This window comes from Bombina bombina, chromosome 1, assembly GCF_027579735.1.
Source record: "Bombina bombina isolate aBomBom1 chromosome 1, aBomBom1.pri, whole genome shotgun sequence".
In the NCBI taxonomy this organism is placed as follows: Eukaryota; Metazoa; Chordata; class Amphibia; order Anura; family Bombinatoridae; genus Bombina; species Bombina bombina.
The window spans coordinates 1,600,737,355-1,600,764,598 of NC_069499.1; the positions used below are offsets into that span (position 1 = coordinate 1,600,737,355).

The following is a 27,244-nucleotide window of genomic DNA, read 5'->3' on the forward strand; positions in this document are numbered from 1 at the left end:
TATCTCTCACTAATAAGTGTCCTCTGGCCACGGTTATCTCTCACTAATAAGTGTCCTCTGGCCACGGTTATCTCTCACTAATGATGTGTCCTCTGGCCACGGTTATCTCTCACTAATAAGTGTCCTCTGGCCACGGTTATCTCTCACTAATAAGTGTCCTCTGGCCACGGTTATCTTTCACTAATAAGTGTCCTCTGGCCACGGTTATCTCTCACTAATGATGTGTCCTCTGGCCACGGTTATCTCTCACTAATGATAAGTGTCCTCTGGCCACGGTTATCTCTCACTAATGATGTGTCCTCTGGCCATGGTTATCTCTCACTAATAAGTGTCCTCTGGCCACGGTTATCTCTCACTAATGATAAGTGTCCTCTGGCCACGGTTATCTCTCACTAATGATGTGTCCTCTGGCCATGGTTATCTCTCACTAATAAGTGCCCTCGGGCCACGGTTATCTCTCAATAATGATAAGTGTCCTCTGGCCACGGTTATCTCTCACTAATGATAAGTGTCCTCTGGCCACGGTTATCTCTCACAAATAAGTGTCCTCTGGCCACGGTTATCTCTCACTAATAAATGTCCTCTGGCCACGGTTATCTCTCACTAATAAATGTCCTCTGGCCACGGTTATCTCTCACTAATAAGTGTCCTCTGGCCACGGTTATCTCTCACTAATAAATGTCCTCTGGCCACGGTTATCTCTCACTAATGATGTGTCCTCTGGCCACGGTTATCTCTCACTAATGATGTGTCCTCTGGCCACGGTTACCTCTCACTAATGATAAGTGTCCTCTGGCCACGGTTACCTCTCACTAATGATAAGTGTCCTCCGGCCACGGTTCTCTGCACATCATGACACAATATATTTACACCATTTATGTCTTTGCTTGCGTTACACCCTCAGGGATTGCCCCTTACCTTCACAGCCATTATCTGCCCACTGGGATTGTGAATCATTTTATTGACAGATCCGTAAGCCCCTCTACCGATCTCTCCCAGGTCTTTCAGATCTTCTGCCGTGAAGTCCCAGTGCTGTTCCGGGGAGAGTTTTAACTTCCCTGATGATTCGATGCTGTGCGTCCTCAAGCGTTCTCTGTGCAGAAGAATTAGTACCGTGACCATGGCTTCATGTAATAGTGGTGTCCGATAACAGACGCATATGGACTAGGACCCTCTGCACATTTTAGGTTGGACATTAAAAGCCATCAGTAACCAACGTATATAAGAGACCTAACTCACAAACTAAACTAAACTGATATGTATTAAAAAACAAAAAAATTATGCTTATCTGATAAATTTCTTTTTTTCCGGATATGGTGAGTCCACGGCATCCTCAATTACTGTTGGGAATATCACCCCTGGCCAGCAGGAGGAGGCAAAGAGCACCATAGTCAAACTGTTAAGTATCACTCCCCTTCCCACAAACCCCAGTCATTCGACCAAAGGTAAATGGAGAAAAAAAGGAGTCACACAAGGTGCGGAGGTGCCTGAGGTTAAAGGGACACTGAACCCAATTTTTTTCTTTTTCAGATAGAGCATGCAATTTTAAGCAACTTTCTAATTTACTCCTATTATCAATTTTCCTTTGTTTTCTTGCTATTTTTATTTGAAAAAGAAGGCATCTAAGCTTTTTTTTCTTGGTTCAGACCTCTGGACAACACTTTTTATTGATGGATGAATTTATTCATCAGCAAGGACAACCCAGGTTGTTCACCAAAAATGGGCCGGCATTAAACTTACATTCTTGCATTTCAAATAAAGATACCAAGAGAATAAATACAATTTGATAATAGGAGTAAATTAGAAAGTTGCTTACATTTTCATGCTCTATCTGAATCACACACACACAAATTGGGCTCTGTGTCCCTTTAAGAAAAAAATAACTGGCTTAAAATAAAGGGCGGGGCTGTGGACCATATCTGGAAATAAATACATTTATCAGGTAAGCATATATTTTTTTTCCCTAAGATATGGTGAGTCCACTGCGTCCTCAATTACTGTTGGGAAACAATACCCAAGCTACTGGACACAGATGACTAGGGAGGGACAAGACAGGTAACCTAAACAGAAGGCACCGCCGCTTGAGAACCTTTCACCCAACAAAGAGGCCTCAGCTGAGGCAAAAGTATAAAATTTATAAAATTCGCAAAATGTATGTAAGGAGGACCAAGTGGCAGCCTTGCAAATTTGTCCCACAGAAGCTTCCTTTTTGAAAGCCCAAAAAGAGAAGACAGCCCTCGTGGAATGAGCAGCAATTCTCTCAGGAGGCTGCTGTCCAGCAGTCTATTATACTTCTTAACCAGAGAGAAAGAGAAGTAGCAGTAGCCTTCTGACCTTTACGCTTTCCAGAGAAAAACAGAGCAGAAGACTGGCGAAAATCCTTAGTCGCCTGCAGATAAAATTTAAGAGCATGCACAACAACCAAGTTGAACAATAAGCGTTCTTTATGAGAAGAAGGATTAGGGCAAAGAAAAGGAACAACAATTTCCTGATTAATATTTCTATTTGAAACCACTTTATGAAGGAAACCGAACTTAGTACGCAGAACTGCCTTATCAGCATGGAAGATAAAATAAGGCGAATTACTCGGAGCAGAAGAGATAGCAATAAGAAACAAAACCTTCCAAGATAACAACTTAATATCTATGGCATGCATCAGATCAAACTGAGCCTGCTGCAAAACTTTAAGAACAAGGTTAAGGCTCCAAGGAGGAGCAACAGACTTAAACACAGGCCTGATTCTGACCAAGGCCTGACAAAACAATTGCACATCTGGCACATCCGTCAGACGCTTATGTAGCAAAACAGATAATGCAGAGATCTGACCTTTCAGGGTACTAACAAGCCTTTCTCCAGACCTTCCTGGAGAAAAGACAAAATTCTAAGAATTCTGGCCGCACTCCAAAGAATAGCCCTTGGATTCACACCAATAAAGATGTTTAAGCCATATCTTATGGTAAATCTTTCGAGTAACAGGCTTGCAAGCCTGAATCATTGTCTCAATGACCGACTCTTAGAAAAACCACGCTTAGACAAAACTAAGCATTCAATCACAAAGCAGTCAGCTTTAGAGAAACGAGATTTGGATGAAGGGAAGTAGAAGGTCCTTCCTCAGAGGTAGTCTCCAAGGTGGGAGAGACAACATCTCCACGAGGTCTGCATACCAGATCCTGTGAGGCCACACAGGGGCAATTAGAATCACAGACGCTCTCTCCTGTTTGTTACGAGCAATGACTTCTGAAAGAAGAGCAAACAAAGGAAACAGGTATGCCAGTCTGAAGTCCCAAGGAACCGCTAGAGCATCTATCAGAGCGGCCCGTGGATCCCTTGACCTTGAACCGTACCTTGGGAGCTTGGCATTTTGCAGAGACGCCATCAGATCCAACTCCGGCACCCCCCATTTGAGGGTTAAGCTGGAGAACACCTCTGGGTGGAGTTACCACTCCCCAGGATGAAAAGTTTGTCTGCTCAGGAAATCTGCTTCTCAGTTGTTCACTCCCGGAATGTGGATGGCCGATAGACAGCAATTGTGAGCTTCTGCCCACTGAATAATCTGAGCCACCTCCTTTATGGCTAAGGAACTCCGAGTTCCTCCCTGGTGGTTTATGTAAGCCACTGAGGTTATGTTGTCCATCTGGAACCTGATAAACCGGGCAGCTGAGGCCAAGCCTTCAGAGCATTGAAAATCGCTCTCAACTCCACGGTGTTTATGGGAAGAGCAGACTCCTCCCGAGTCCAAAGTCCCTGTGCCTTTAACGAGTCCCAGACTGCTCCCTAGCCTAGCAGGCTGCCGTCCATAGTCACAATCACCCAGGAAGGTCTCCGGAAGCATGTGCCCTGAGACAGATGTTCCTGAGAAAGCCACCACAGGAGAGAGTCTCTTGTCGACTGATCTAGATCTATCCTCTGAGATGGATCTGCATGATCCTCGTTACATTGCCTGAGCATGCACAACTGCAGAGCTCTCAAATGGAATCGAGCAAAGTAAATGATGCTCATGGAAGCCACCACCAGTCCGATTACCTCCATACATTGAGCCACTGATGGTCGAACAGTAGACTGCAGAGAGAGGCAAGAGGAAAGAATTTTGGCTCTTCTGACCTCTGTCAGAAAGCTATTTATCGATAGGGAATCTATTATGGTCCCTAAGAAAATTACCCTTGTAGCTGGAACAAGGGAGCAATTCTCCAGATTAATTTTCTATCCGTGGGAATGAAGCAAAGACAACCAGATCTCTGTGTAAGGTTTTGCTTGTTGAAAAGATGGTGCCTGAACCAATATGTCATCCAGGTAGGGCACCACTGCAATTCCCCCAGACCGGATCACTGCCAAGAGAGTCCCCAGAACCTTTGAGAAAACTCTGGGAGCTGTGGCAAGACCAAACGGAAGAGCCACAAACTGAAAGTGTCTGTCTAGAAAAGTAAATCTCAGAAATGTGTGATGATCCCTGTGAATGGGATCATGAAGATACGCATCTTTCAGGTCTATGGTCGTCATGAACATGAACTGACCCTCTTGGATCAAGGGAAGAATGGAATGTATAGTTTACATCTTGAAGGACGGTACTCTGAGAAACTTGTTTAGACACTTTAGGTCTAGAGAAGGTCGAAAAGTTCCCTCTTTTTTTGGGAACCACAAACAGATTGGAATAGAAACCTAGACCATGTTCCTGTACTGGGACTCGAACTATCACTCCTAGGGAGGAAAGATCCTGTACACATTTCAATAACGTCTCTCTTATCATCTGGTTTGCAGATAATCATGAGAGGTTGAACCTGCCCCTGGTAGGAAATGTCTTTAATTCCAATTTGTAACCCTGAGATACTATGTCCACAGCCCAGGGATCTGGGATATCTCATATCCAAACTTGAGAGAACTGAGAAAGTCTGTCCCCACTTGATCCGATCCTGGATCGGGGGCAAACCTTCATGCTGATTTAGTCAGCTGTGGGTTTCTTTGATTGCTTCCCCTTGTTCCAAGACTGACTGGGTTTCCAAGAAGGCTTGGACTGTTCCTGCTTGGAAGAGGAAGGCTTACCTCTGAAGTTACGAAAGGAACGAAAATTACTATGACGTCCTTTTGGTCTATTCTTATCTTGCGGAAGAAAAGACCCTTTACCACCCGTGATATCGGAAATAATTTCCGTAGCACGGTCTGGCACAGGAAACACCTCCACCGAGGAAGGAACATCAAAGTATTTATTACATTTACTAGATTTCCTAGGGTTGAAAACGACAGGGGTATCAGAGTCATCCAGGGTAGCCAAAACCTCTTAACAAGACACGGAGGTGTTCAAGCTTAAATCTGAAGGATACAACTTAAGCATCAGATGAAGGACTTACATTGTCTGAATCTGAGATTTCACCCTCAGAGGCTACCAACGTATCTTCCTCATTAGACATGATAAAGGGCAATCTGACTAGCTAAGACTAGAGCAGCCACCTTACTATCAGAGTCCTTAAATTTCCTCTTGCGCCTCCCCTGAAGCATGGGAATGGCAGCTAATGCCGCCGATATTGCCGAAGATAACTGGGCGGCAATTTCTGCTTGTAAATTAACTCCTCCAGGAGATTGAGAGGAACCGCAGAGCACTGTATGTGACGCCATTAAGGTTTGGGGCGGTTGAGGAGAAAGCTGTGGCAAAGCCTTAACAGCATCATCTTGAGAGACATTTGGCTCAAACACAAGAAGCTTATCTATATTTTTTAAACTTCTCTCTATGCAAGAGGAACAAAATTGCATGGGTGGCAACACTTGACTATCCAAGCAAAGGATACATCTGTCCATAATAGTAGGATCCTGATCCATTATGTAGAAAAATTATGTTAAAAAAAATGCTTTTTCTCTTGCGTCTGCACAAACCCACCAGGAACGGCCAGGATCATGTGACCGGCTTCTGAGAAGTTGCGCCAGTTAGTGTAAAGGCGCGCTTCCAGCTGGAAGAGGAGCCAAAATGAAACCGTTTTGTGTAGCACTCAGCCACAGGAACGGTTAAGTAAAAAGGTCCCAACAAGTAGGCCCTAAGTTCCTAAGACCGGAAACAAAGGAATTAATGTGTCTGATATCAGCCAAAATAAAGTTAACCCTTAATCAAAGAGTGTAACTCCTTGTCTCTCACACATGTTAAAGTGCTTGCTACTGCCAAAATGAACCCTTTCCACAGGGTCCTAGCCCCATAATTCCTGCAGACTTAAGGTTAACCCACTCAGTACCAGTCTCCTTCCAGAAGACAAAAAAAAAGGCACTTACCTGCACCTAGCCGTCCATCAGGACGACAGCCTACCCGGTATGAGAGGGAGCCACTCCTCACAAAGACCTGTAGAAAAAAAATAGAGTAGACCAACTCTGGCTTTCAATTTAAGGGCAGCAACAATGTTAGGAAAATGCAGCAAGGCCCACCTCACAAGTTCCTAATTGCTTTAAAGCCACCACTACTCTACTGAAGAGATTAACGTGGACTACAGCCATACCCAGAACACAGGAAAGATCAGAGCAAACCTACTCTGGCTTTCAAAATAATAAAATCTTGCATGTAGCAAACTTCACCTCCTCCTTGCACCAAATGCAAAAAGAATGACTGGGGTTTGTGGGAAGGGGAGTGATACTTAACAGTTTGACTGTGGTGCTCTTTGCCTCCTCCTGCTGGCCAGGAGTGATATTCCCAACAGTAATCAAGGACGCTGTGAACTCACCATATCTTAGGAAAGAAATAAAATATTAAAAATAAGTGCAGTTTAAATCAAACATTCTTCTAAAAAACCTTATTATCTTTATTAAATGAATAAGAGAATGAAAAAGGAAATGAAAGGTACATACACTACAAATCCAATAGCTTTATTAATCTAAAGCCAGAATTAAAACTATAATGATTCAGATAGAGAATACAAACTTTACAATTTATTTCCAATCTCACAATGTGCATTACCTTCTATTGAAACAAGCTGGACCTATGCTAGGTGTTTGCTGGGTTCTCTCTGTTTGTGAAATTTCTATGCATGCCTCATGCAGACATGAGATTGCTTATTTCGTTGTTGGTCTAGCATATATTTGGGTTGGTATTTATAATCTCATCAGGCCGGATTTTGTAAATATACCCCAATATATTGGTTACATAAAGTGGGCTTTATATATGGGCAGTATGATGTGTGCATTGATTGTTTTAAATTTGTATTTCATCGTAGCATGACTTATGGGGTTTATACATACAATAAGAAAATGTATGCTTACCTGATAAATTTGTTTCTTTTTAGACACGATGAGTCCATGGATCATCATCCTTACTTGTGGGATTATACCTCCTGGTCAGCAGGAGGAGGCAAAGAGCACCACAGCAGAGCTGTTATATATAGCTCCTCCCTTCCCTCCCACTCCAGTCATTTGACCGAAGTTAGGAAGAGAAAGGAAAAGCTAAGGTGCAGAGGTGTCTATTTTTTTTGTAAATTTCAAACAACCTGTCTAAAAAGAACAGGGCGGGCCGTGGACTCATCGTGTCTAAAAAGAAACAAATTTATCAGGTAAGCATACATTTTCTTTTCTTGTTAAAGACACAATGAGTCCACAAATCATCATCCTTACTTGTGGGATACAATACCAAAGCTAGAGAACACGGATGATAAGGGAGGGACAAGACAGGGAACCTAAACGGAAGGCACCACTGCTTGAAGAACCTTTTCCCAAAAACAGCCTCAGCCGAGGCAAAAGTATCAAATTTCTAAAATTTAGAAAAAGTGTGAAGAGAAGACCAAGTTGCAGCCTTGCAAATCTGTTCCATAGAAGCTTAATTTTTGAATGCCCATGAGGAAGCCACCGCCCTAGTGGAATGAGTCGTAATTCTCTCAGGAGGCTGCTGTCCAGCAGTCTCATATGCAAAGCGGATGATACTCCTCAACCAAAAAGAAAGAGAGGTAGCCGTAGCTTTCTGACCCTTACATTTTCCAGAGAAAATTACAGAGAAGAAGACTGACAAAAGTCCTTAGTTGCTTGTAAGTAAAACTTCAAAGCACAGACTACGTCCAAATTATGCAGAAGCCTTTCCTTCTGAGGAGGAGGATTAGGACACAAGGAATGAACAACAATCTCCTGATTAATGTTCCTGTCCAAAACAACCTTAGGAAGGAACCCTAGTTTAGTACGTAAAACTACCTTATCTGAATGGAAAATAAGGTAAGGCGAATTATATTGAAACGCCGAAAGCTCAGACAATCTTCGAGCTGAAGAAATAGCAACAAGAAATAAAACCTTCCAAGATAACAACTTAATATCTAAGGAATGAATAGGCTCAAACGGAGCCACTTGAAGAACCTTAAGAACTAAATTCAAACTCCATGGAGGAGAAACTGGTTTGAACACAGGCCTGATACTAACCAAGGCCTGACAAAAAGGTTGAACATCTGGGACGTCAGCCAGACGTTTGTGTAACAAAATAGATAAGGCAGAGATCTGACCTTTTAGGGAACTTGCCGATAAACCCTTCTCCAATCCTTCTTGGAGAAAAGACAAAATTCTGGGAATCCTAACTCTACTCCACGAGTAGCCCTTAGATTCACACCAATAAAGATATTTACGCCATATCTTATAATAAATCTTTCTAGTTACAGGCTTACGTGCCTGTATCAAAATCTCTATGACCGAGTCAGAAAACCCCCGCTTGGATAGAATTAAGCGTTCAATCTCCAAGCAGTCAGCTTCAGAGAAATTAGATTTGGATGAAGCAAGGGTTCTTGAATGAGAAGATCCTTCCTCAATGGTAGTCTCCAAGGTGGCAGGGATGACATATCCACCAGATCGGCATACCAAATCCTGCGAGGCCACGCAGAAGCAATGAGGATCACTGATGCCCTCTCCTGTTTGATTCGAGCAATGACCCGAGGAAGAAGAGCAAACGGGGGAAGATATGCTAGGCTGAAGGACCAAGGAACTGCCAGAGCATCTATCAGTTCCGCCTGGGGATCTCTGGATCTTGATCCGTATCTCGGAAGCTTGGCATTCTGACGAGATGTCATGAGATCTAACTCCGGCCGACCCCACTTGCGAATCAGGCTGGAGAATACTTCCGGACGGATTTCCCACTCTCCCGGATGAAAGGTCTGCCTGCTCAGAAAGTCCGCCTCCCAGTTGTCCACCCCTGGGATGTGGATAGCTGACAGATGGCAAGAATAGGCCTCCGGCCGCAGTATTATCTTGGCTACCTCCGTCATCGCTAAGGAACTCCTCGTTCCTCCCTGATGATTGATGTAACCCACTGTCGTTATGTTGTCTGTCTGGAATCTGATGAACTGGGCCGAAGCCAAATGAGGCCAGGCCAGAAGAGCATTGAAGATCACTCTCAGTTCCAGGATGTTTATAGGAAGAACAGACTCCACCGGAGTACACACTCCCTGAGCCTTTAGAGGACCCCAGACAGCTCCCCACCCTAGAAGACTGGCATCTGTTGTCACAATCACCCAGGATGGTCTGCGAAAGCATGTCCAATGGGATAGATGATCCAGAGAAAACCACCATTGAAGAGAATCCCTTGTCTCCTGCTCCAGGGTTATTCGAGGAGACAAGTCTGCATAATCTCCATTCCACAGACTGAGCATGTTTAACTGCAGAGGTCTGAGGTGAAACCAAGCAAACGGAATGATGTCCATTGCCGCCACCATCAGTACGATTACTTCCATGCACTGGGCCACTGACGGCCGAGGATTGGACTGAAGGGCATGACAGGCATCTAGAATCTTTGATTTCCTGACCTCTGTCAGAAAAATCCTCATAGATATAGAGTCAATTACAGTTCCCAAGAAAATCACCCTTGCTTTCGGGATTAAAGAACTTTTCTCCAGATTCACCTTCCACCCGTGAGTTCTCAGGAAGGATAGCACAATGTCGGTATGGGACCTTGCGTTTATGAAAAGATGCCGCTTGGATTAGAATATCGTCCAGATAAGGCGCCACCGCAATGCCCCGCGGTCTTAAAACCGTCAGTAGAGACCCCAGAACCTTTGTGAAAATTATGGGTGCCGTGGCCAGTCCGAAGGGAAGAGCCACAAACTGAAAATGTCTGTCCAGAAAGGCAAACCTTAGGAACTTGTGATGATCTCTGTGGTTAGGGACATGTAGATATGCATCCTTTAAGTCCACTGTTGTCATAAATTGACCCTCCTGAATCAGTGGAAGAATGGTACGAATGGTTTCCATCTTGAAAGATGGAACTCTGAGAAACTTGTTCAGACTCTTGAGGTCTAAAACAGGTCTGAAAGTTCCCTCCTTCTTGGGAACTACAAACAGATTTGAATAAAAACCCTGCCCGTGTGTTCCTGTACAGGAACGGAAATAATCACTCCCAGGAAAGAAAGGTCTCTTACACAATGTAAGAACGCCTCTATCCCTGGGACACTATTTCTATAGCCCAGGGATCCTGAACATCTCGCACCCAAGCCTGAATGAAGAAAGAAAGTCTGCCCCCCACCAAATCTGGTCCCGGATCGGGGGCATGCCCTTCATGATGTCTTGGAGTCAGCAGCAGGCTTCTTGGACTGCTTACCCTTGTTCCAAGGCTGGTTGGGTCTCCAAGTGGGCTTAGACTGTGAATAGTTTCCTTCCTGTTTAGAGGAGGAAGAGAAATAATTTCCCTTGAAATTGTGAAAGGAAAGAAAATTATTTTGACGTCCTTTTTGTTTATTTCTCTTATTCTGAGGAAGGAGATGACCCTTACCTCCCGTGATGTCAGAGATCATTTCCTTCACGCCAGGTCCAAACAAGGTCTTACCCTTGTAAGGAATAGCTAGAAGCTTAGACTTAGATGAAACGTCCGCAGACCAAGGCTTTGACCATAAAGCTCTGCAGGCTAGGATAGAGAACCCCGAACTCTTAGCTGCTAATTTAGTAATTTGCAGAGAAGCATCCGTAATAAAAGCATTAGCCAACTTCAGAGCTTTAATCCTATCTTGGATCTCCTCCAATGACGTCTCAGACTTAAAGGGACAGTCAAGTAAAAAAAAAAAACTTTCATGATTTAAATAAGGCATGTAAATTGTAAACAAATTCCAATTTACTTTTATTACCAATTTTACTTTGCTCTTTTGGTATTCTTAGTTGAAAGCTAAATCTAGGACGTATATATGCTAATTTCTTAGACCTTGAAGACCACCTCTAATCTGAAAGCATTTTGACAGTTTTTCACCACTAGAGGGTGTTAGTTCATGCGTTTCCTATAGATAACATTGAGCTCAGGCACGTGAAGCTCCTAGGAGCAAGCACTGATTGGCTAAAAATGCAAGTCTGTCAAAAGAACTGAAATAAGGGGGCAGTTTGCAGAGCCATAGATACAAGGTAATCACAGAGGTAAAAAGTATATTATTATAACTGTATTGGTTATGCAAAATTGGGGAATGGGTAATAAAGGGATTATCTACCTTTTTAAACAACAAAAATTCTGGTGTTTACTGTCCCTTTAAGAGACTCAGGCAGAGCATCAAACCAATAAGCTGCCGCACTAGTGACAGTAGCAATGCACGCAGCCGGCTGCAACAGCAGACCCTGGTGGAAATAAATTATTTTAAGTAGACCCTCCAACTTCTTGTCCATGGGGTCTTTAAAGGCACAGCTATTATCAATGGGAATAGTAGTTCATTTGCTAAGGTGGAAATAGCCCCCTCAACTTAGGAACCGTTTGCCAAGTTTCCTTGATAGTGTCAGCTATAGGAAACATCATTCTGAAAATAGGAGACGGAGAGAAGGGAATACCTAGTCTCTCCCATTCCTTAGAAACAATCTCCGAAGCTTGCTTAGGAACTGGAAAAACATCTGAGAAAGTAGGAACTTCGAAATATTTGTCCAGTTTACTCGCCTTCACAGGAGCGACTACTACTGTGGAATCACAGTCGTCAAAGTAACCAACACCTCCCTGAGTAACAGACGGAGGTGTTCTAGTTTAAACTGGAAAGAGACAACCTCTGAATCAGTCAAAGGTTCTGAATCTGAAATCTCGCCATCTGATAAAACCTGTATACCCTCCATCTCAGTTCCCTGGGAGGGTACCTCTGAGACTGCTACCATGGCATCAGAAACCTCACTGATAACATGCTTGTCTTTCCTCTTGCGCTTGCCCTGAAACATAGGAAAGGCAGGCAACGCATCAGAAATTGTGGAAGACATAACTGCCGCTTTGTCCTTTAAAGTAACTCCAGCAGGTGCTAAAGCAGAAGTACAGGGCACTGCTGGTGGGGGCGTTAATTTTTGGGACGTTTGGGGAGAAAGTTGCGGCATAAATTGACCCTCATCCGAAGATTCCTGGACGACCTCTGCCTGAGAAGAAATTGGCTGAGTAAAATTTTTATCCCTAAAACTTTAAATACAGTCCTTTAAATACATGTAGGACAGAAAGGGATTGGTGGTTCCAAATTTGCATCTAGACATAAGGCACATGTAACATATTGCACACCCTCTTGATCCATTATATAATACAATTTAACAAATAATTCACAGAAAAAACAAACATTAGAAAAAAATAACTGCACAAAAACCGTTACTGTTCCTTTAAATACAAACGGTTTCTTTATTTTTCTGCAAACTGTCAGATTCCTCTTAAGCACACTGTCTAAAAAAAAAAAACTGACTTTACAAAATAACCTCTGCACCACAGCAATCTGCTGAGGTGCTCCTACTGTGCAAAATCACACCGGATCCCCTAGATTCCTATGCAGGTCCGTTCAGTCACACTGCGCAATCCTTCACAAACTCAGACCGGACTTAACATATCTGTACTAGAAGCACATAAAACTACACTACATGCCGCTCCCGTATAGACAAACAAGTAGCCCAGCCTATGTCGCATTAATCCTGTCAGGGAAACAGTGCTCTAGCTAGTGGCGTGCAAATACAGGAAGCCCCACCCATCGTGGGCGTACCTAAAGCCCAATGTCTCCCCTCCGGGAAAAAACAACAAGTGAAACCACCGGAGCCAAAATAAAAAAACACATCTCCAGCCCCAGTGCCTGCTATATAACACTGCCCAGAAAACTTTTCACATAAAAGTTGAAGAGAGTCCCCAACATAAAAAAGGCTTTGCTGTTAACCCTTTATGTTCCATAGTGCTATTTTTTTTAATAAAAAACTGAGTCTCCTTAGGTCCCAGAAAGGTAGCACTTACCTCACCACTGCCTGACAGGAAGGCAGTTCCCAAGCTTGAGAGGTCCTCTCCCTCACATTGGCCTGAGAAGAAACAAATGCTGAGTTAGTGGGTACCTCAGACTGAAGGATATAGGGCAGCACAAATATGGGAGGCGCAGTGAGAATTATGTCCACAAGTTCCCATTGCTTTAAAGCCACCAAAGCTCTACTGTAGAGACTGAAATGGAACCAGGCTACACCCCAGGACAAAGTAGCACACTCTGACACTACTTTAAAATAAACTCTTGATTGAAGAATCTAAAACTAACACCTCACTTTACCTCTTCCTATCACTAATGTAGGCAAAGAGAATGACTGGAGTGGGAGGGAAGGGAGGAGCTATATATAACAGCTCTGCTGTGGTGCTCTTTGCCTCCTCCTGCTGACCAGGAAGTATAATCCCACAAGTAAGGATGATGATCCGTGGACTCATTGTGTCTTTAAAAAGAAATGGTAATACTTCATATATTAAAATGTTCGATGTTGAATAAATGACATGTATTTATCACTGATTGAAATCTGATACATATGTAGTAATTTGTTATTTTATCATGTAAATAGCATTGAATACATCCGACACATATTGTAACCACAATGTAAAATCCTTCCTTTTGATGAGACGCTAGGCATATAGTAAGCGTTAAAGGTCTCCGGGTATGTTTACATAACGTTGCTATGGCTACGTGTTAACCTACGTCATGAAGTTACGAGCGACGGCGCACGTGGATGACATCACACACACGTGGGTGCAGGATGGCGGTACGCTTACTATTGCCAAGTGGCTATAAAAGGTTGTTATGTCTACTTGTCACTGGTTTTTAGGTTTATCTGTTTGATAACCTTTTATGACATTTGACAAAGGCGCAGGAATGCGCTGAAATGTTTTGTCTTTTATAGTATACTAAATAAAATTTATCTTTTTAGAAGACCATTGAGTGCCTGTGCTTGGGACTTTACTGTGGATATTTTGCAGTGCACCTTGGCATTGGACACATTGTGAGATTGTGCTTCCTTTTCCGAATACATGTACGCTTTTTGCTTAAAGGATTAGCACTCCAACCGTATTGCTTAAGGATTGTGGATTATATTGTACTACGTTTGAACCTGGAAACTTTCTATTGCCGACAAGTTTTTAACTGCTAACTCTGCACATATCTACTTTTCAGAATGACTAATTCAACCACCAACAATGAAAATTTGTATCATGATGAGGACTACAATACTGACCCTCTGGCGTTTACCGATGAGGATGCTGACCGCATTAGAGTATCTGATGATCTGAGTGAGTTGCGGGGTGATACCCCCATTAACATTTATCATAAACTGCTCAATTTGCGTAGGAAAGAAATTGACTACCATTTGTATGCTGTATACTTGTCAGGTTATCACCGTAAAAAAATTATACCTAGGGGATTCAGAGTAAAAAAACATTCCTACCCTGGGCAGACAAAGCACTGAGTTCTGTAGGAGATGAACAAATGCTCATTGAAGAGATTACTAGATTAGAATCAAAAATTGAGGCCATCAAGGTACAGAGTTTACATGTATTAGTGTAGGATAGGAGTCAGGAATAGGTATCTAAACTTGACAATTTGGTCAGTAAATATCGCAATGACCTTATCGCATTTAAAAATAAAAAGCTTAGTACTATTGAAAATTATTATAGAGAAAAACATGTATACAAATGGCTGTATGGAAAAGATGAAGTGACATAATAGGAGGCATAGAAATCTGCGCTCTAGAAATACTTTGAGTATTGTTGATAGCAGTGGAGGTGTTTGTTCTGAAACCGAAACTGCTAACAATAGTCTATCACATGATAATTCTTCTGAGCAGCCACAGTCTTTCTGGGGTGGCTATGCAGTCCATGGCAAAAAAAACCTATGCAGGCTCACACAAAAGGGCAAAAAGACACAAGACTAGAAGGGGTGAATACAAACCCCAAAAGAGTATTAAGGAAGAAGTACATATAGTGTTTAATCTAAGCAACAGACCTCTTAGGAATATGGAGAAAAACATTGAATCGTGGTTTATCCTTTATACCTACTCCCAAAAGTGATCCCTTTGACATGTTGGTCGATGTTCATAGACTGCAACGGCAGTTGAAACTCAGAGATCACTTTAGGGATAAAGTCCCTGGGGCTACCAAATTCAAAAAACCATCCACTTTTGAACCTCCAAATACACATACATCAATTAGGAGTTTTACACGTATGCTTAGTCACGACATCAGGGAGACCCCACACCACCATACTTATTCCAATTTTAGCATTGATGAATCTAGAGCAACGACACATCCATCATTATCCGCCAAGCCATCAATAAAGGAAGTTCAGAACAACCGGTCGCAAGACAATTCTTGCAAGCAGGACACTCGGTATCAATGTTAAGAACAATACTCATCGATCATGTCCCCCGACAGACGGGGTGATGATAGGGCACTGGCCCTATTACGGCTTGAAGACAAATGGATTTATGATTTGAATACAGTTGCCCCAAGGGGCCTCAATACGATGATAGACTTTGGATGTTGGTACAAGTGACCCAGCTGCCTACGGGAACCTCCTCTATGTGAATACAAGTTTCTATCTACCCCTCGAGCATTGAAGCCTTGAGTATAGCATCATAAAAAGATAGTATTCTTTATATGCAGTGTACATAAGGTATCCTGTTCAGTTGCCATTGATACTTGTATGTATAGATTGGTACTGTTGGTTCACTTATAATACTGGGTGATATTTTGTAAATCCCGGTTGATCAATGCATTTTATATAGTTGTTCTATCTTAGTAACTGTGATAAACACTTGCGTTATTGTTTAGCAGAATTTTCTTAATGTTTCAGTTAATGGTGTCCTTTCAGCATGTTGTCATGAGGTTAGGCACTTTTTAACATAGATGTTTTCTGATCACATTCCAGATACGCTGTGACTGGCTTGACTTCTTTTGCGAACGGTTGTTTATACACCGTTTCCATGACGACGCTAGAGCTGCCTCTGTTTCTCATTACGTCATCGGCAGGAGTAGTTGCGTGGTCAGTGGTTGCAGCGTGTCTGGGCGGATGACGTTCTGCGGTGGGGTTATTGTTAGTAGGTTTTGACATATGTTTCACATTTTTGTAATTAGGTGGGGTATATTAGGGGGGTCTGGTTGGGTACAGATTATGTCTATTATGAGCTCTGTTTGATAAAGGTTCAATCTTGAACCGAACCGTTATGGGTTAAGGCCCTGCTTTTGTTTATGCACCTTGTGGATTAAAAGGCATGTTTGCATCGTATCCTATGTTGCCTGCATCATTTCAGTATCGCCATCTACCCTTGGCCAGGTTTGGTATACTGTGGACCGTTTGTATTTACTTCACTTAGCAGTGCACCAGGCAGTCATTTGGATGGTGTGTGCCACTTTCTTCATACATTTTGGATACCCTCATTTTTAAGTGAGCACCCAGGAATTAATATACTAATTTGTTCCCCTGTGTTAGGATTTTGCATTAACATTGTGGAGTTCCCACATTAGACTTTTAATATAGCCCTGTGGGGTTATATTTTATTATGCAAGTGATCCTGCTGCTATTACTGCTTCTTTGCTTATGGAAGTTATTTCTAACACGTTTGCCTTCACGGAGGAGGATGCAGCCGCATTCGGTGTGACGCCAACATTCAGGAGCTGTGGGAGACTCGAGGCGAGACACCTACAAATATATATCATAAGCTTTTACATCTAGAAAAAAAAAAAAGATTGATTTTTATCTCCATGCTGTGTATTTATCCAAATACCATAAATTGAAATATATATACCCCGTGGGTTTAGGGTTAAAAACATTCCCACACTAGGGCGCACTAACATTAAATTCTGTAGGCGATGGTGCGGGATTCTCAGCAAATGTTCACCTGATCTTATGCTCATTGTCATAGAAGAAGTGTCTAGATAAAAAGTAACAGTTCAACAAGAGATTGCCACTGTTAAAGATACACTGCTGAATGTATTTATTGCAGAAACAAGCACTGATTCGGTGTCCAAACTACAGGTTCAGGTGACTAAATATAAACAAGACTTACTCGCCTTTAAGAACAAAAAGTTCTCTACAGTAGAGAATGACTACAGGGACAAGAGAGTATACAGGTAGTTGTACGGTAAGAATAACAGTACACCCTATGGTCGCAGTAGAACTTACAATAAGAACAGGAGAGTAAACTTCACGATAGTGGACAGTAGTGGGGGTGACTCCTCTGACAGGGATTCAATTTCTCCTGCACAGACAACTACACAGACAGGGGTCAGCACTAGATCAACACAAAAAAAACCTTTACCCCAGGCCCCAGACACTGACACATCAGGAGGGGGAGGGGGAGCAAGAAAAAAAGTGACAAACAGGAAACAGAAACAATAGAATACAATCTCAGTGCATGGACCCCGAGTCCAGAAGAGCACAATGTACTTAAAGGCCTTTTGTTTGTGCCCAGATCAAAATGTAGTTTATTTGATTTACACGTTGACTTTGGCAGGTTTCAGTGCCACTTAAAGTTGAAAGATTTTTTTAGGGACAAAGGCGAATATACAAACAAACATTTTGAAGGGGCAAGTACTTTTCAACCTATTAACACTCATCCTCGATTAAGACGTCTCATCAGGTTGCATGTCTACATTGTCTGATATTCATTCTAAGATAGCCCCTGGTGGGGTTATTTTATACAGTCTGAAAGGATGGCCATTAAGGCCTTGTCCACTGATAGGAGAGATTGTCATCAGGCCCGCCGTTAAGGGTGGTGCAATAGTCGTCCTTGACTATGCCAAATATAGAACGGAAGCACACAGACAATTATATGATGGGGTTACATATAGTAAACTGTCAGGGAACACAACTTCTGGCTTTAAGAAAATGGTTGATGGGATCATGGGATTGGCACACACTGTTAACATCATTGATGATGACACATGGGCAGTTCTGACTGTGGATAAACCCAACTGCCCTATCTTATATTTGCTTTCCAATATCCATAAGACCTTGGATAATCCGACAGGGAGGGCCGTGGACTCGACATATCGTAAAAGAAATAAATTTATCAGGTAAGCATAAATTTCCTTTTCTTTTACAAGATATGACGAGTCCACGGATTTCATCCTTACTTATGGGATACAATACCAAAGCTATAGGACACAGATGAAAGGGAGGGACAAGACAGGAACCTGAACGGAAGGCACCACTGCTTGAAGAACCTTTCTCCCAAAAACAGCCTTGGACGAGGCAAAAGTATCAAATTTGGAAAAAGTGTGAAGAGACGACCAAGTTGCAGCCTTGCAAATCTGTTCAACAGAAGCATCATTTTTAAATGCCCATGAGGAAGCCACTGCTTTAGAAGAATGGGCCGTAATTCGTTCTGGAGGCTGCTGTCCAGCAGTCTCATATGCAACACGGATGATACTCTTCAGCCAAAAAGAAAGAGAGGTAGCCGTAGCTTTCTGACCCCTACCTTTCCCAGAAAAAAAACAAATAATGAAGATGTTTGACGAAAATCCTTAGTCACCTGCAAGTAGAACTTCAAGGCACGGACTACGTCCAAATTATGTAACAGACGCTCCTTCTTAGAAGAGGGATTAGGACACAAGGAAGGAACAACAATTTCCTGATTAATATTTTCGTTAGAAACAACCTTAGGAAGAAGGCCCTTGGATTCGCACCAATAAAGATATTTACGCCATATCTTATGGTAAATTTTTCTAGTAAAAGGCTTGCGTTCCTGAATCAAGGTATCAATGACCGCATCAGAGACCCATCCCCCCCCCCCCCCCGCTTAGATAAAATCAAGCATTCAATCTCCAAGCAGTCAGCTGCAGAGAAACTAGATTCGGATGATGGAAGGGTCCCTGAATGAGAAGGTCCTGCCTCAATGGAAGCTTCCGCGGCGGCAAAGAGGACATGTCCACCAGATCGGCATACCAAGTCCTGCGAGACCACGCAGGAGCGATTCGAATTACCGAAGCCCTCTCCTGTTTGATCCGTGCAATCACCAGGGGAAGGAGAGCAAACGGTGGAAACACATAGGCTAGGTTGAACGACCAAGGCACTGCCAAGGCCTCTATCAGTTCGGCCTGAGGATCCCTGGACCTGTATCTTGGGAGCTTGGCATTCTGACGAGACGCCATCAGATCCAATTCCGGTCTGCCCAACCTGAGAATCAGGGTGGCAAAGACCTCTGGATGGAGTTCCCATTCCCCCGGATGAAACGTCTGTCTGCTCAAAAAATCTGCCTCCCAGTTGTCCACTCCTGGGATGTAGATTGCTGACAGATAACAAGAGTGAGCCTCCGCCCACTGAATTATCTTGGATACTTCTGTCATCACTAAGGAACTCCTTGATCCTCCCTGATGATTGATGTAAGCCACAGTCGTGATGTTGTCCGACTGAAATCGTATTAATTTGGCCAAAGCCAACTGAGGCCAGGCCTGAAGCGCATTGAATATTGCTCTCAATTCCAGAAAATTGATTGGTAGTAGAGACTCCGACCGAGTCCACATACCCTGAGCCTTCAGGAAATTCCAGACTGCACCCCATCCTAGTAGACTGGCGTCCGTTGTCACTATCACCCATGAAGGTCTGCGGAAGCACGTCCCTTAGGACAGATGATCCAGCGACAACCACCAAAGAAGTGAGTCTCTGCATAATCTCCATTCCACTGTCTTAGCATGCTCAGTTGTAGAGGTCTGAGATAAAAACGAGCAAACGGAATGATGTCCATTGCCGCCACCATCAATCCAATTACCTCCATGCACTGAGCCACTGACGGCCGAGGATTGGACTGAAGGGCTCGGCATGTATTCAGAATCTTTAACATTCTGACTTCCGTCAAAAAGATTTTCATGGATATAGAGTCTATTAGAGTTCCCAGGAAAGGAACCATTGTCTGTGGAATTAGTGAACTCTTTTCTAGATTCACCTTCCACCCGTGAGTGCTTAGAAAGGACAGAACCATGTCTGCATGAGACTTTGTCAGTTGATAAGACGCCTGGATCAGAATATCGTCCAGATAAGGCGCCACTGCAATACCCCGCGGTCTGAGAACTGCCAGCAGAGACCCTAGAACCTTCGTGAAGATCCTGGGTGCTGTGGCCAGCCCGAAAGGAAGAGCCACAAATTGAAAATGTTTGTCCAGGAAGGCAAACTTTAGAAACTGGTGATGATCTTTGTGGATAGGAATATGAAGATATGCATCCTTTAAGTCCACGGTAGTCATATTGATCCTCCTGGATCAATGGAAGAATTGTCCGAATAGTCTGCTTCTTGAAGGATGGAACTCTGAGAAACTTGTTTGGACTCTTGAGATCTAAAATGGGTCGGAACGTTCCCTCTTTTTTGTGAACCACGAAAAGGATTTGAGTAAAACCCCTGCCTCTGTTACTGTATTGGAACGGGACAAATTACTCCCATAGTGGAGAGGTCTTTTACACAAAGTAAGAACGCCTCACTTTTTATCTGGTCTACAGACAATTGTGAAAGAAGAAACCTTCCCCTTGGGAGGGAATTTTTGAACTCCAGTTGATACCCTTCGGACACGATTTCTAGTGTCCAGGGATCCTGAACATCTCTTATCCAAGCCTGGACCAAGAGAGAAAGTCTGCCCCCTACTAGATCCGGTCCCGGATCGGGGGCCGCCCCATCATGCTGTTTTGGGGGCAGCAGCGGGCTTCTTGGGTTGTTTACCCTTGTTCCAAGCCTGGTTGGGTCTCTAGATGGGCTTGGCTTGTGCAAAGTTCCCTTCCTGTTTAGCGGAAGAGGAAGAAGGGACTCCCTTGAAATTTTGAAAGGAACGAAAATTACTCTGTCTCCTTTGTTATCCTGAGGGAGGAGGTGATCTTTACCTCCCGTAATGTCAGAAATGATCTCTTTCAATTCAGGCCCGAACAGGGTCTTTCCTTTGAAAGGAATAGCCAAAAGCTTGGATTTAGAAGACACATCCGCAGACCAAGATTTTAACCATAGGGCTCTGCGTGCTAAAATGGAAAAAACAGAATTTATGCTTACCTGATAAATTACTTTCTCCAACGGTGTGTCCGGTCCACGGCGTCATCCATAACTTGTGGGAATATTCTCTTCCCCAACAGGAAATGGCAAAGAGCACAGCAAAAGCTGTCCATATAGTCCCTCCCAGGCTCCGCCCCCCCCAGTCATTTGACCGACGGATAGGAGAAAAAAAGGAGAAACTATAGGGTGCCGTGGTGACTGTAGTGTATAAAAAAAGAAATTTCCCAAACCTGATTAAAAAACCAGGGTGGGCCGTGGACCGGACACAACGTTGGAGAAAGTAATTTATCAGGTAAGCATAAATTCTGTTTTCTCCAACATTGGTGTGTCTGGTCCACGGCATCATCCATAACTTGTGGGAACCAATACCAAAGCTTTAGGACACGGATGAAGGGAGGGAGCAAATCAGGTTACCTAAACAGAAGGCACCACGGCTTGCAAAACCTTTCTCCCAAAAATAGCCTCTGAGGAAGCAAAAGTATCAAATTTGTAGAATTTGGCAAAAGTGTGCAGAGAAGACCAAGTCGCTACCTTACATATCTGATCAACAGAAGCCTCGTTCTTGAAGGCCCATGTGGAAGCCACAGCCCTAGTAGAGTGAGCTGTGATTCTTTCAGGAGGCTGCCGTCCGGCAGTCTCGTAAGCCAATCGGATGATGCTTTTCAGCCAGAAGGAAAGAGAGGTAGCAGTAGCCTTTTGACCTCTCCTCCTGCCAGAATAAACGACAAACAGAGAAGAAGTTTGTCTGAAATCATTTGTTGCTTCTAAATAGAACTTTAAAGCATGGACTACATCTAAATTGTGTAACAAACGTTCCTTCTTTGAAACTGGTTTCGGACACAAAGAAGGAACAACTATTTCCTGGTTAATATTCTTGTTGGAAACAACTTTTGGAAGAAAACCAGGCTTGGTACGCAAAACAACCTTATCTGAATGGAACACCAGATAAGGAGGGTCACACTGCAAAGCAGATAATTCAGAAACTCTTCTAGCAGAAGAAATAGCAACCAAAAACAGAACTTTCCAAGATAATAACTTGATATCTATGGAATGTAAGGGTTCAAACGGAACCCCTTGAAGAACTGAAAGAACTAAATTTAGACTCCAGGGAGGAGTCAAAGGTCTGTAAACAGGCTTGATCCTGACCAAAGCCTGTACAAAAGCTTGAACATCTGGCACAGCTGCCAGTCTTTTGTGTAACAAGACAGATAGAGCAGAAATCTGACCTTTTAGAGAACTCGCTGACAATCCCTTATCCAAACCTTCTTGGAGAAAGGAGAGGATCCTGGGAATTTTAATCTTACTCCATGAGAATCCATTGGATTCACACCAACAGATATATCTTTTCCATATTTTATGGTAAATCTTTCTAGTCACGGGTTTTCTGGCTTGGACCAAAGTATCTATCACTGAATCCGAAAACCCGCGCTTGGATAAAATCAAGCGTTCAATTTCCAAGCAGTCAGCTGGAGAGAAACTAGATTTGGATGTTCGAATGGACCTTGCACTAGAAGATCCTGTCTCAAAGGTAGCTTCCATGGTGGAGCCGATGACATATTCACCAGGTCTGCATACCAAGTCCTGCGTGGCCACGCAGGAGCTATCAGAATCACAGAGGCCTTCTCCTGTTTGATCCTGGCTACCAGCCTGGGAAGGAGAGGGAACGGCGGAAACGCATAAGCTAGGTTGAAGGACCAAGGCGCCACTAATGCATCCACTAGAGTCGCCTTGGGATCCCTGGATCTGGACCCGTAGCAAGGAACCTTGAAGTTCTGACGAGACGCCATCAGATCCATGTCTGCAATGCCCCATAATTGAGTCAACTGGGCAAACACCTCCGGGTGAAGTTCCCACTCCCCCCGAATGGAAAGTCTGACTCCTCAGATAATCCGCCTCCCAGTTGTCTACTCCTGGGATGTGGATTGCAGACAGGTGGCAGGAGTGATCCTCAGCCCATTTGATGATTTTGGACACCTCTCTCATCGCCAAGGAACTCCTTGTTCCCCCCTGATGGTTGATGTAAGCAACAGTCGTCATGTTGTCTGACTGGAATCTTATGAATCTGGCCTTCGCTAGTTGAGGCCAAGCCCGGAGAGCATTGAATATCGCTCTCATTTCCAGAATGTTTATCGGGAGAAGAGACTCTTCCCAAGACCATAGACCCTGAGCTTTCAGGGAATCCCAGACCGCGCCCCAGCCTAATAGACTGGCTTCGGTCGTGACAATGACCCACTCTGGTCTGCGGAAGCTCATTCCCTGGGACAGGTGATCCTGGGTCAGCCACCAACGGAGTGAGTCTCTGGTCATCTGATCTACTTGAATCATTGGAGACAAGTCTGTATAGTCCCCATTCCACTGCTTGAGCATGCACAGTTGTAATGGTCTTAGATGAATTCGAGCAAAAGGAACTATGTCCATTGCTGCAACCATCAACCCTACTACTTCCATGCACTGAGCTATGGAAGGCTGCAGAATAGAGTGAAGAACTTGACAAGCGTTTAGAAGCTTTGACTTTCTGACTTCTGTCAGGAAGATCTTCATTTCTAAAGAATCTATTATTGTTCCCAAAAAGGGAACTCTTGTCGACGGAGACAGGGAACTCTTTTCTACGTTCACCTTCCACCCGTGAGATCTGAGAAAGGCTAGAACAATGTCTGTATGAGCCTTTGCTTTGGAAAGAGACGACGCTTGAATTAGGATGTCGTCCAGGTAAGGTGCCACTGCAATACCCCTTGGTCTTAGAACCACTAGAAGGGACCCGAGCACCTTTGTGAAAATCCTTGGAGCAGTGGCTAGACCGAATGGGAGAGCCACGAACTGGTAATGCTTGTCGAGAAAGGCGAACCTTAGGAACTGATAATGATCTTTGTGGATAGGAATATGTAGATACGCATCCTTTAAATCCACGGTAGTCATAAATTGACCCTCCTGGATTGTAGGTAAGATCGTTCGAATGGTTTCCATTTTGAACGATGGAACTCTGAGAAATTTGTTTAGAATTTTTAAATCCAGAATTGGTCTGAAAGTTCCCTCTTTCTTGGGAACTACAAACAGATTTGAGTAAAACCCCTGACCTCTATCCACCGTTGGAACTGGGTGTATCACTCCCATCTTTAACAGGTCTTCTACACAATGTAAGAATGCCTGTCTCTTTATTTGGTTTGAAGATAAGCGAGACATGTGGAACCTTCCCCTTGGGGGTAGTTCCTTGAATTCTAGAAGATAACCCTGAGAGACTATTTCTAGTGCCCAGGGATCCTGAACATCTCTTGCCCAAGCCTGAGCAAAGAGAGAGAGAGTCTGCCCCCTACTAGATCCGGTCCCGGATCGGGGGCTATCCCTTCATGCTGTCTTGGTGGCAGCAGGAGGCTTCTTGGCCTGTTTACCCTTGTTCCAGCCTTGCATCGGTTTCCAAGCTGGTTTAGTCTGGGAAGTGTTACCCTCTTGTCTAGAGGCTGCAGAGTTGGAAGCCGGTCCGTTCCTGAAATTGCGAAAGGAACGAAAATTAGACTTATTCTTAGCCTTGAAAGGCCTATCTTGTGGGAGGGCATGGCCCTTACCCCCAGTGATGTCTGAAATAATTTCTTTCAATTCTGGCCCAAAAAGGGTCTTACCTTTGAAAGGGATATTAAGCAATTTTGTCTTGGAAGATACATCCGCCGACCAAGACTTTAGCCAGAGCGCTCTGCGCGCCACAATTGCAAACCCTGAATTTTTCGCTGCTAATCTCGCTAACTGCAAAGCGGCGTCTAAAATAAAGGAATTAGCTAACTTAAGTGCGTGAATTCTGTCCATGACTTCCTCATACGGAGTCTCCCTACTGAGCGACTTTTCCAGTTCCTCGAACCAGAACCACGCCGCTGTAGTGACAGGAATAATACACGAAATAGGTTGAAGGAGGTAACCTTGCTGTACAAAAATCTTTTTAAGCAAACCCTCCAATTTTTTATCCATAGGATCTTTAAAAGCACAATTGTCCACAATAGGAATGGTCTTGCGTTTGGCTAGTGTAGAAACCGCCCCCTCGACCTTAGGGACTGTTTGCCATAAGTCCTTTCTGGGTCGACCATAGGAAATAATTTCTTAAATATAGGAGGAGGGACAAAAGGTATGCCTGGCTTCTCCCACTACTTATTCACTATGTCCGCCACCCGTTTGGGTATTGGAAAAGCGTCAGGGTGCACCGGGACCTCAAGGAACTTGTCCATCTTGCACAATTTTTCTGGGATGACCAGATTGTCACAATCATCCAGAGTAGATAACACCTCTTTAAGCAATGCGCGGAGATGCTCTAATTTAAATTTAAATGTCACAACATCAGGTTCTGCCTGCTGAGAAATTCTTCCTGTATCAGAAATTTCCCCATCTGACAAACCCTCCCTCATTGCCACTTCAGATTGGTGTGAGGGTATGACAGAAAAATTATCATCAGTGCCCTCCTGCTCTACAGTGTTTAAAACAGAGCAATCACGCTTTCTCTGAAATGCTGGCATTTTGGATAAAATATTTGCTATGGAGTTATCCATTATTGCCGTCAATTGTTGCATAGTAACAAGCATTGGCACGCTAGAAGTACTAGGGGTCTCCTGCGTGGGCAAAACTGGTGTAGACACAGAAGGAGATGATGTAGAACTATGTCTACTTCCTTCATCTGAGGAATCATCTTGGGCAACTTTACTATTTGTGACAGTACTGTCCTTACTTTGTTTGGACGCTATGGCACAATTATCACACATATTAGAAGGAGGAATCACATTGGCTTCCATACATACAGAACATGATCTATCTGAAGGCACAGACATGTTAAACAGGCTTAAACTGGTTAATAAAGCACAAAAACCGTTTTAAAACAAAAACGTTACTGTCTCTTTAAATGTTAAACAGGGCACACTTTATTACTGAATATGTGAAAAACTATGAAGGAATTATCCAATCTATACGAAATTTTCACCACAGTGTCTTAAAGCATTCAAAGTATTGCACCCCAAATTTCAGGCTGTTAACCCTTAAAATGTGGAAACCGGAGCCTTTACAATTTTTAACCCCCTTACATCCCAGCTCCAGCCTTTGCTGCGACTTCACCAATCCCAGGGGGTATACGATACCAAATGAAGCCTTCTAGGAACCTTTTCAGTGAATTCCAGACCCACACACATGCAGCTGCATGTACTGTTCTCAAAAGTAACTGCGCAGTAATGGCGCGAAAATGAGGCTCTGCCTACTACAGAGAAAGGCCCTTCCTGACTGGGAAGGTGTCTAAACAAGTGCCTGGCGTAAAAAACGTTCCTCAAAGTTATAAAAGTGTGAAATTCAACTTCAAACTGCATATAATACCTAAATAAAGCAATCGATTTAGCCCATAAAAGTGTCTACCAGTTTATAGCCCATAATAAGCCCTTTATTCTGTTTGAGTCTAAGAAAATGGCTTACCGATCCCCATGAGGGAAAATGACAGCCTTCCAGCATTACACAGTCTTGTTAGAATAATGGCTAGTCATACCTTAAGCAGAAAAGTCTGCAAACTGTTCCCCCCAACTGAAGTTCTCTCAGCTCAACAGTCCTGTGTGGGAACAGCAACCGATTTTAGTTACTGCTGCTAAAATCATACTCCTCATATAAACAGAACTCTTCATCTCTTTCTGTTTTAGAGTAAATAGTACATACCAGCACTATTTTAAAATAACAAACTCTTGATAGAAGAATAAAAAACTACAATTAAACACCACATACTCTTCACCATCTCCGTGGAGATGCTACTTGTTAGAGCGCCAAAGAGAATGACTGGGGGGGGCGGAGCCTGGGAGGGACTATATGGACAGCTTTTGCTGTGCTCTTTGCCATTTCCTGTTGGGGAAGAGAATATTCCCACAAGTTATGGATGACACCGTGGACCGGACACACCAATGTTGGAGAAACCTGCATTCTTAGCCGCCAATTTGGCGATCTGAAAAGCGGCATCCGTAACAAAAGAATTGGCCAGTTTAAGGGCCTTAATTCTATCCATTATTTCCTCTTAAGAAGTCTCAGTCTTAAGAGATTCTTCTAAGGCGTCAAACCAAAAGACTGCCGCAGTT

At 43.4% G+C, this 27,244-nt stretch overlaps 1 protein-coding gene across 2 annotated transcripts in view; it reads right to left on the reverse strand.

Annotated features, from left to right (window-relative positions):
• Positions 1-27,244, reverse strand: part of MAP2K4 (mitogen-activated protein kinase kinase 4) — a 1,109,040-nt gene that overhangs the window by 407,627 nt on the left and 674,169 nt on the right. For both annotated transcript variants that reach the window (XM_053710735.1, XM_053710724.1), the window contains exon 7: positions 919-1,093. In XM_053710735.1, coding sequence (XP_053566710.1) covers positions 919-1,093 — 175 coding nt within the window. The remainder of the gene's footprint in view (positions 1-918; positions 1,094-27,244) is intronic.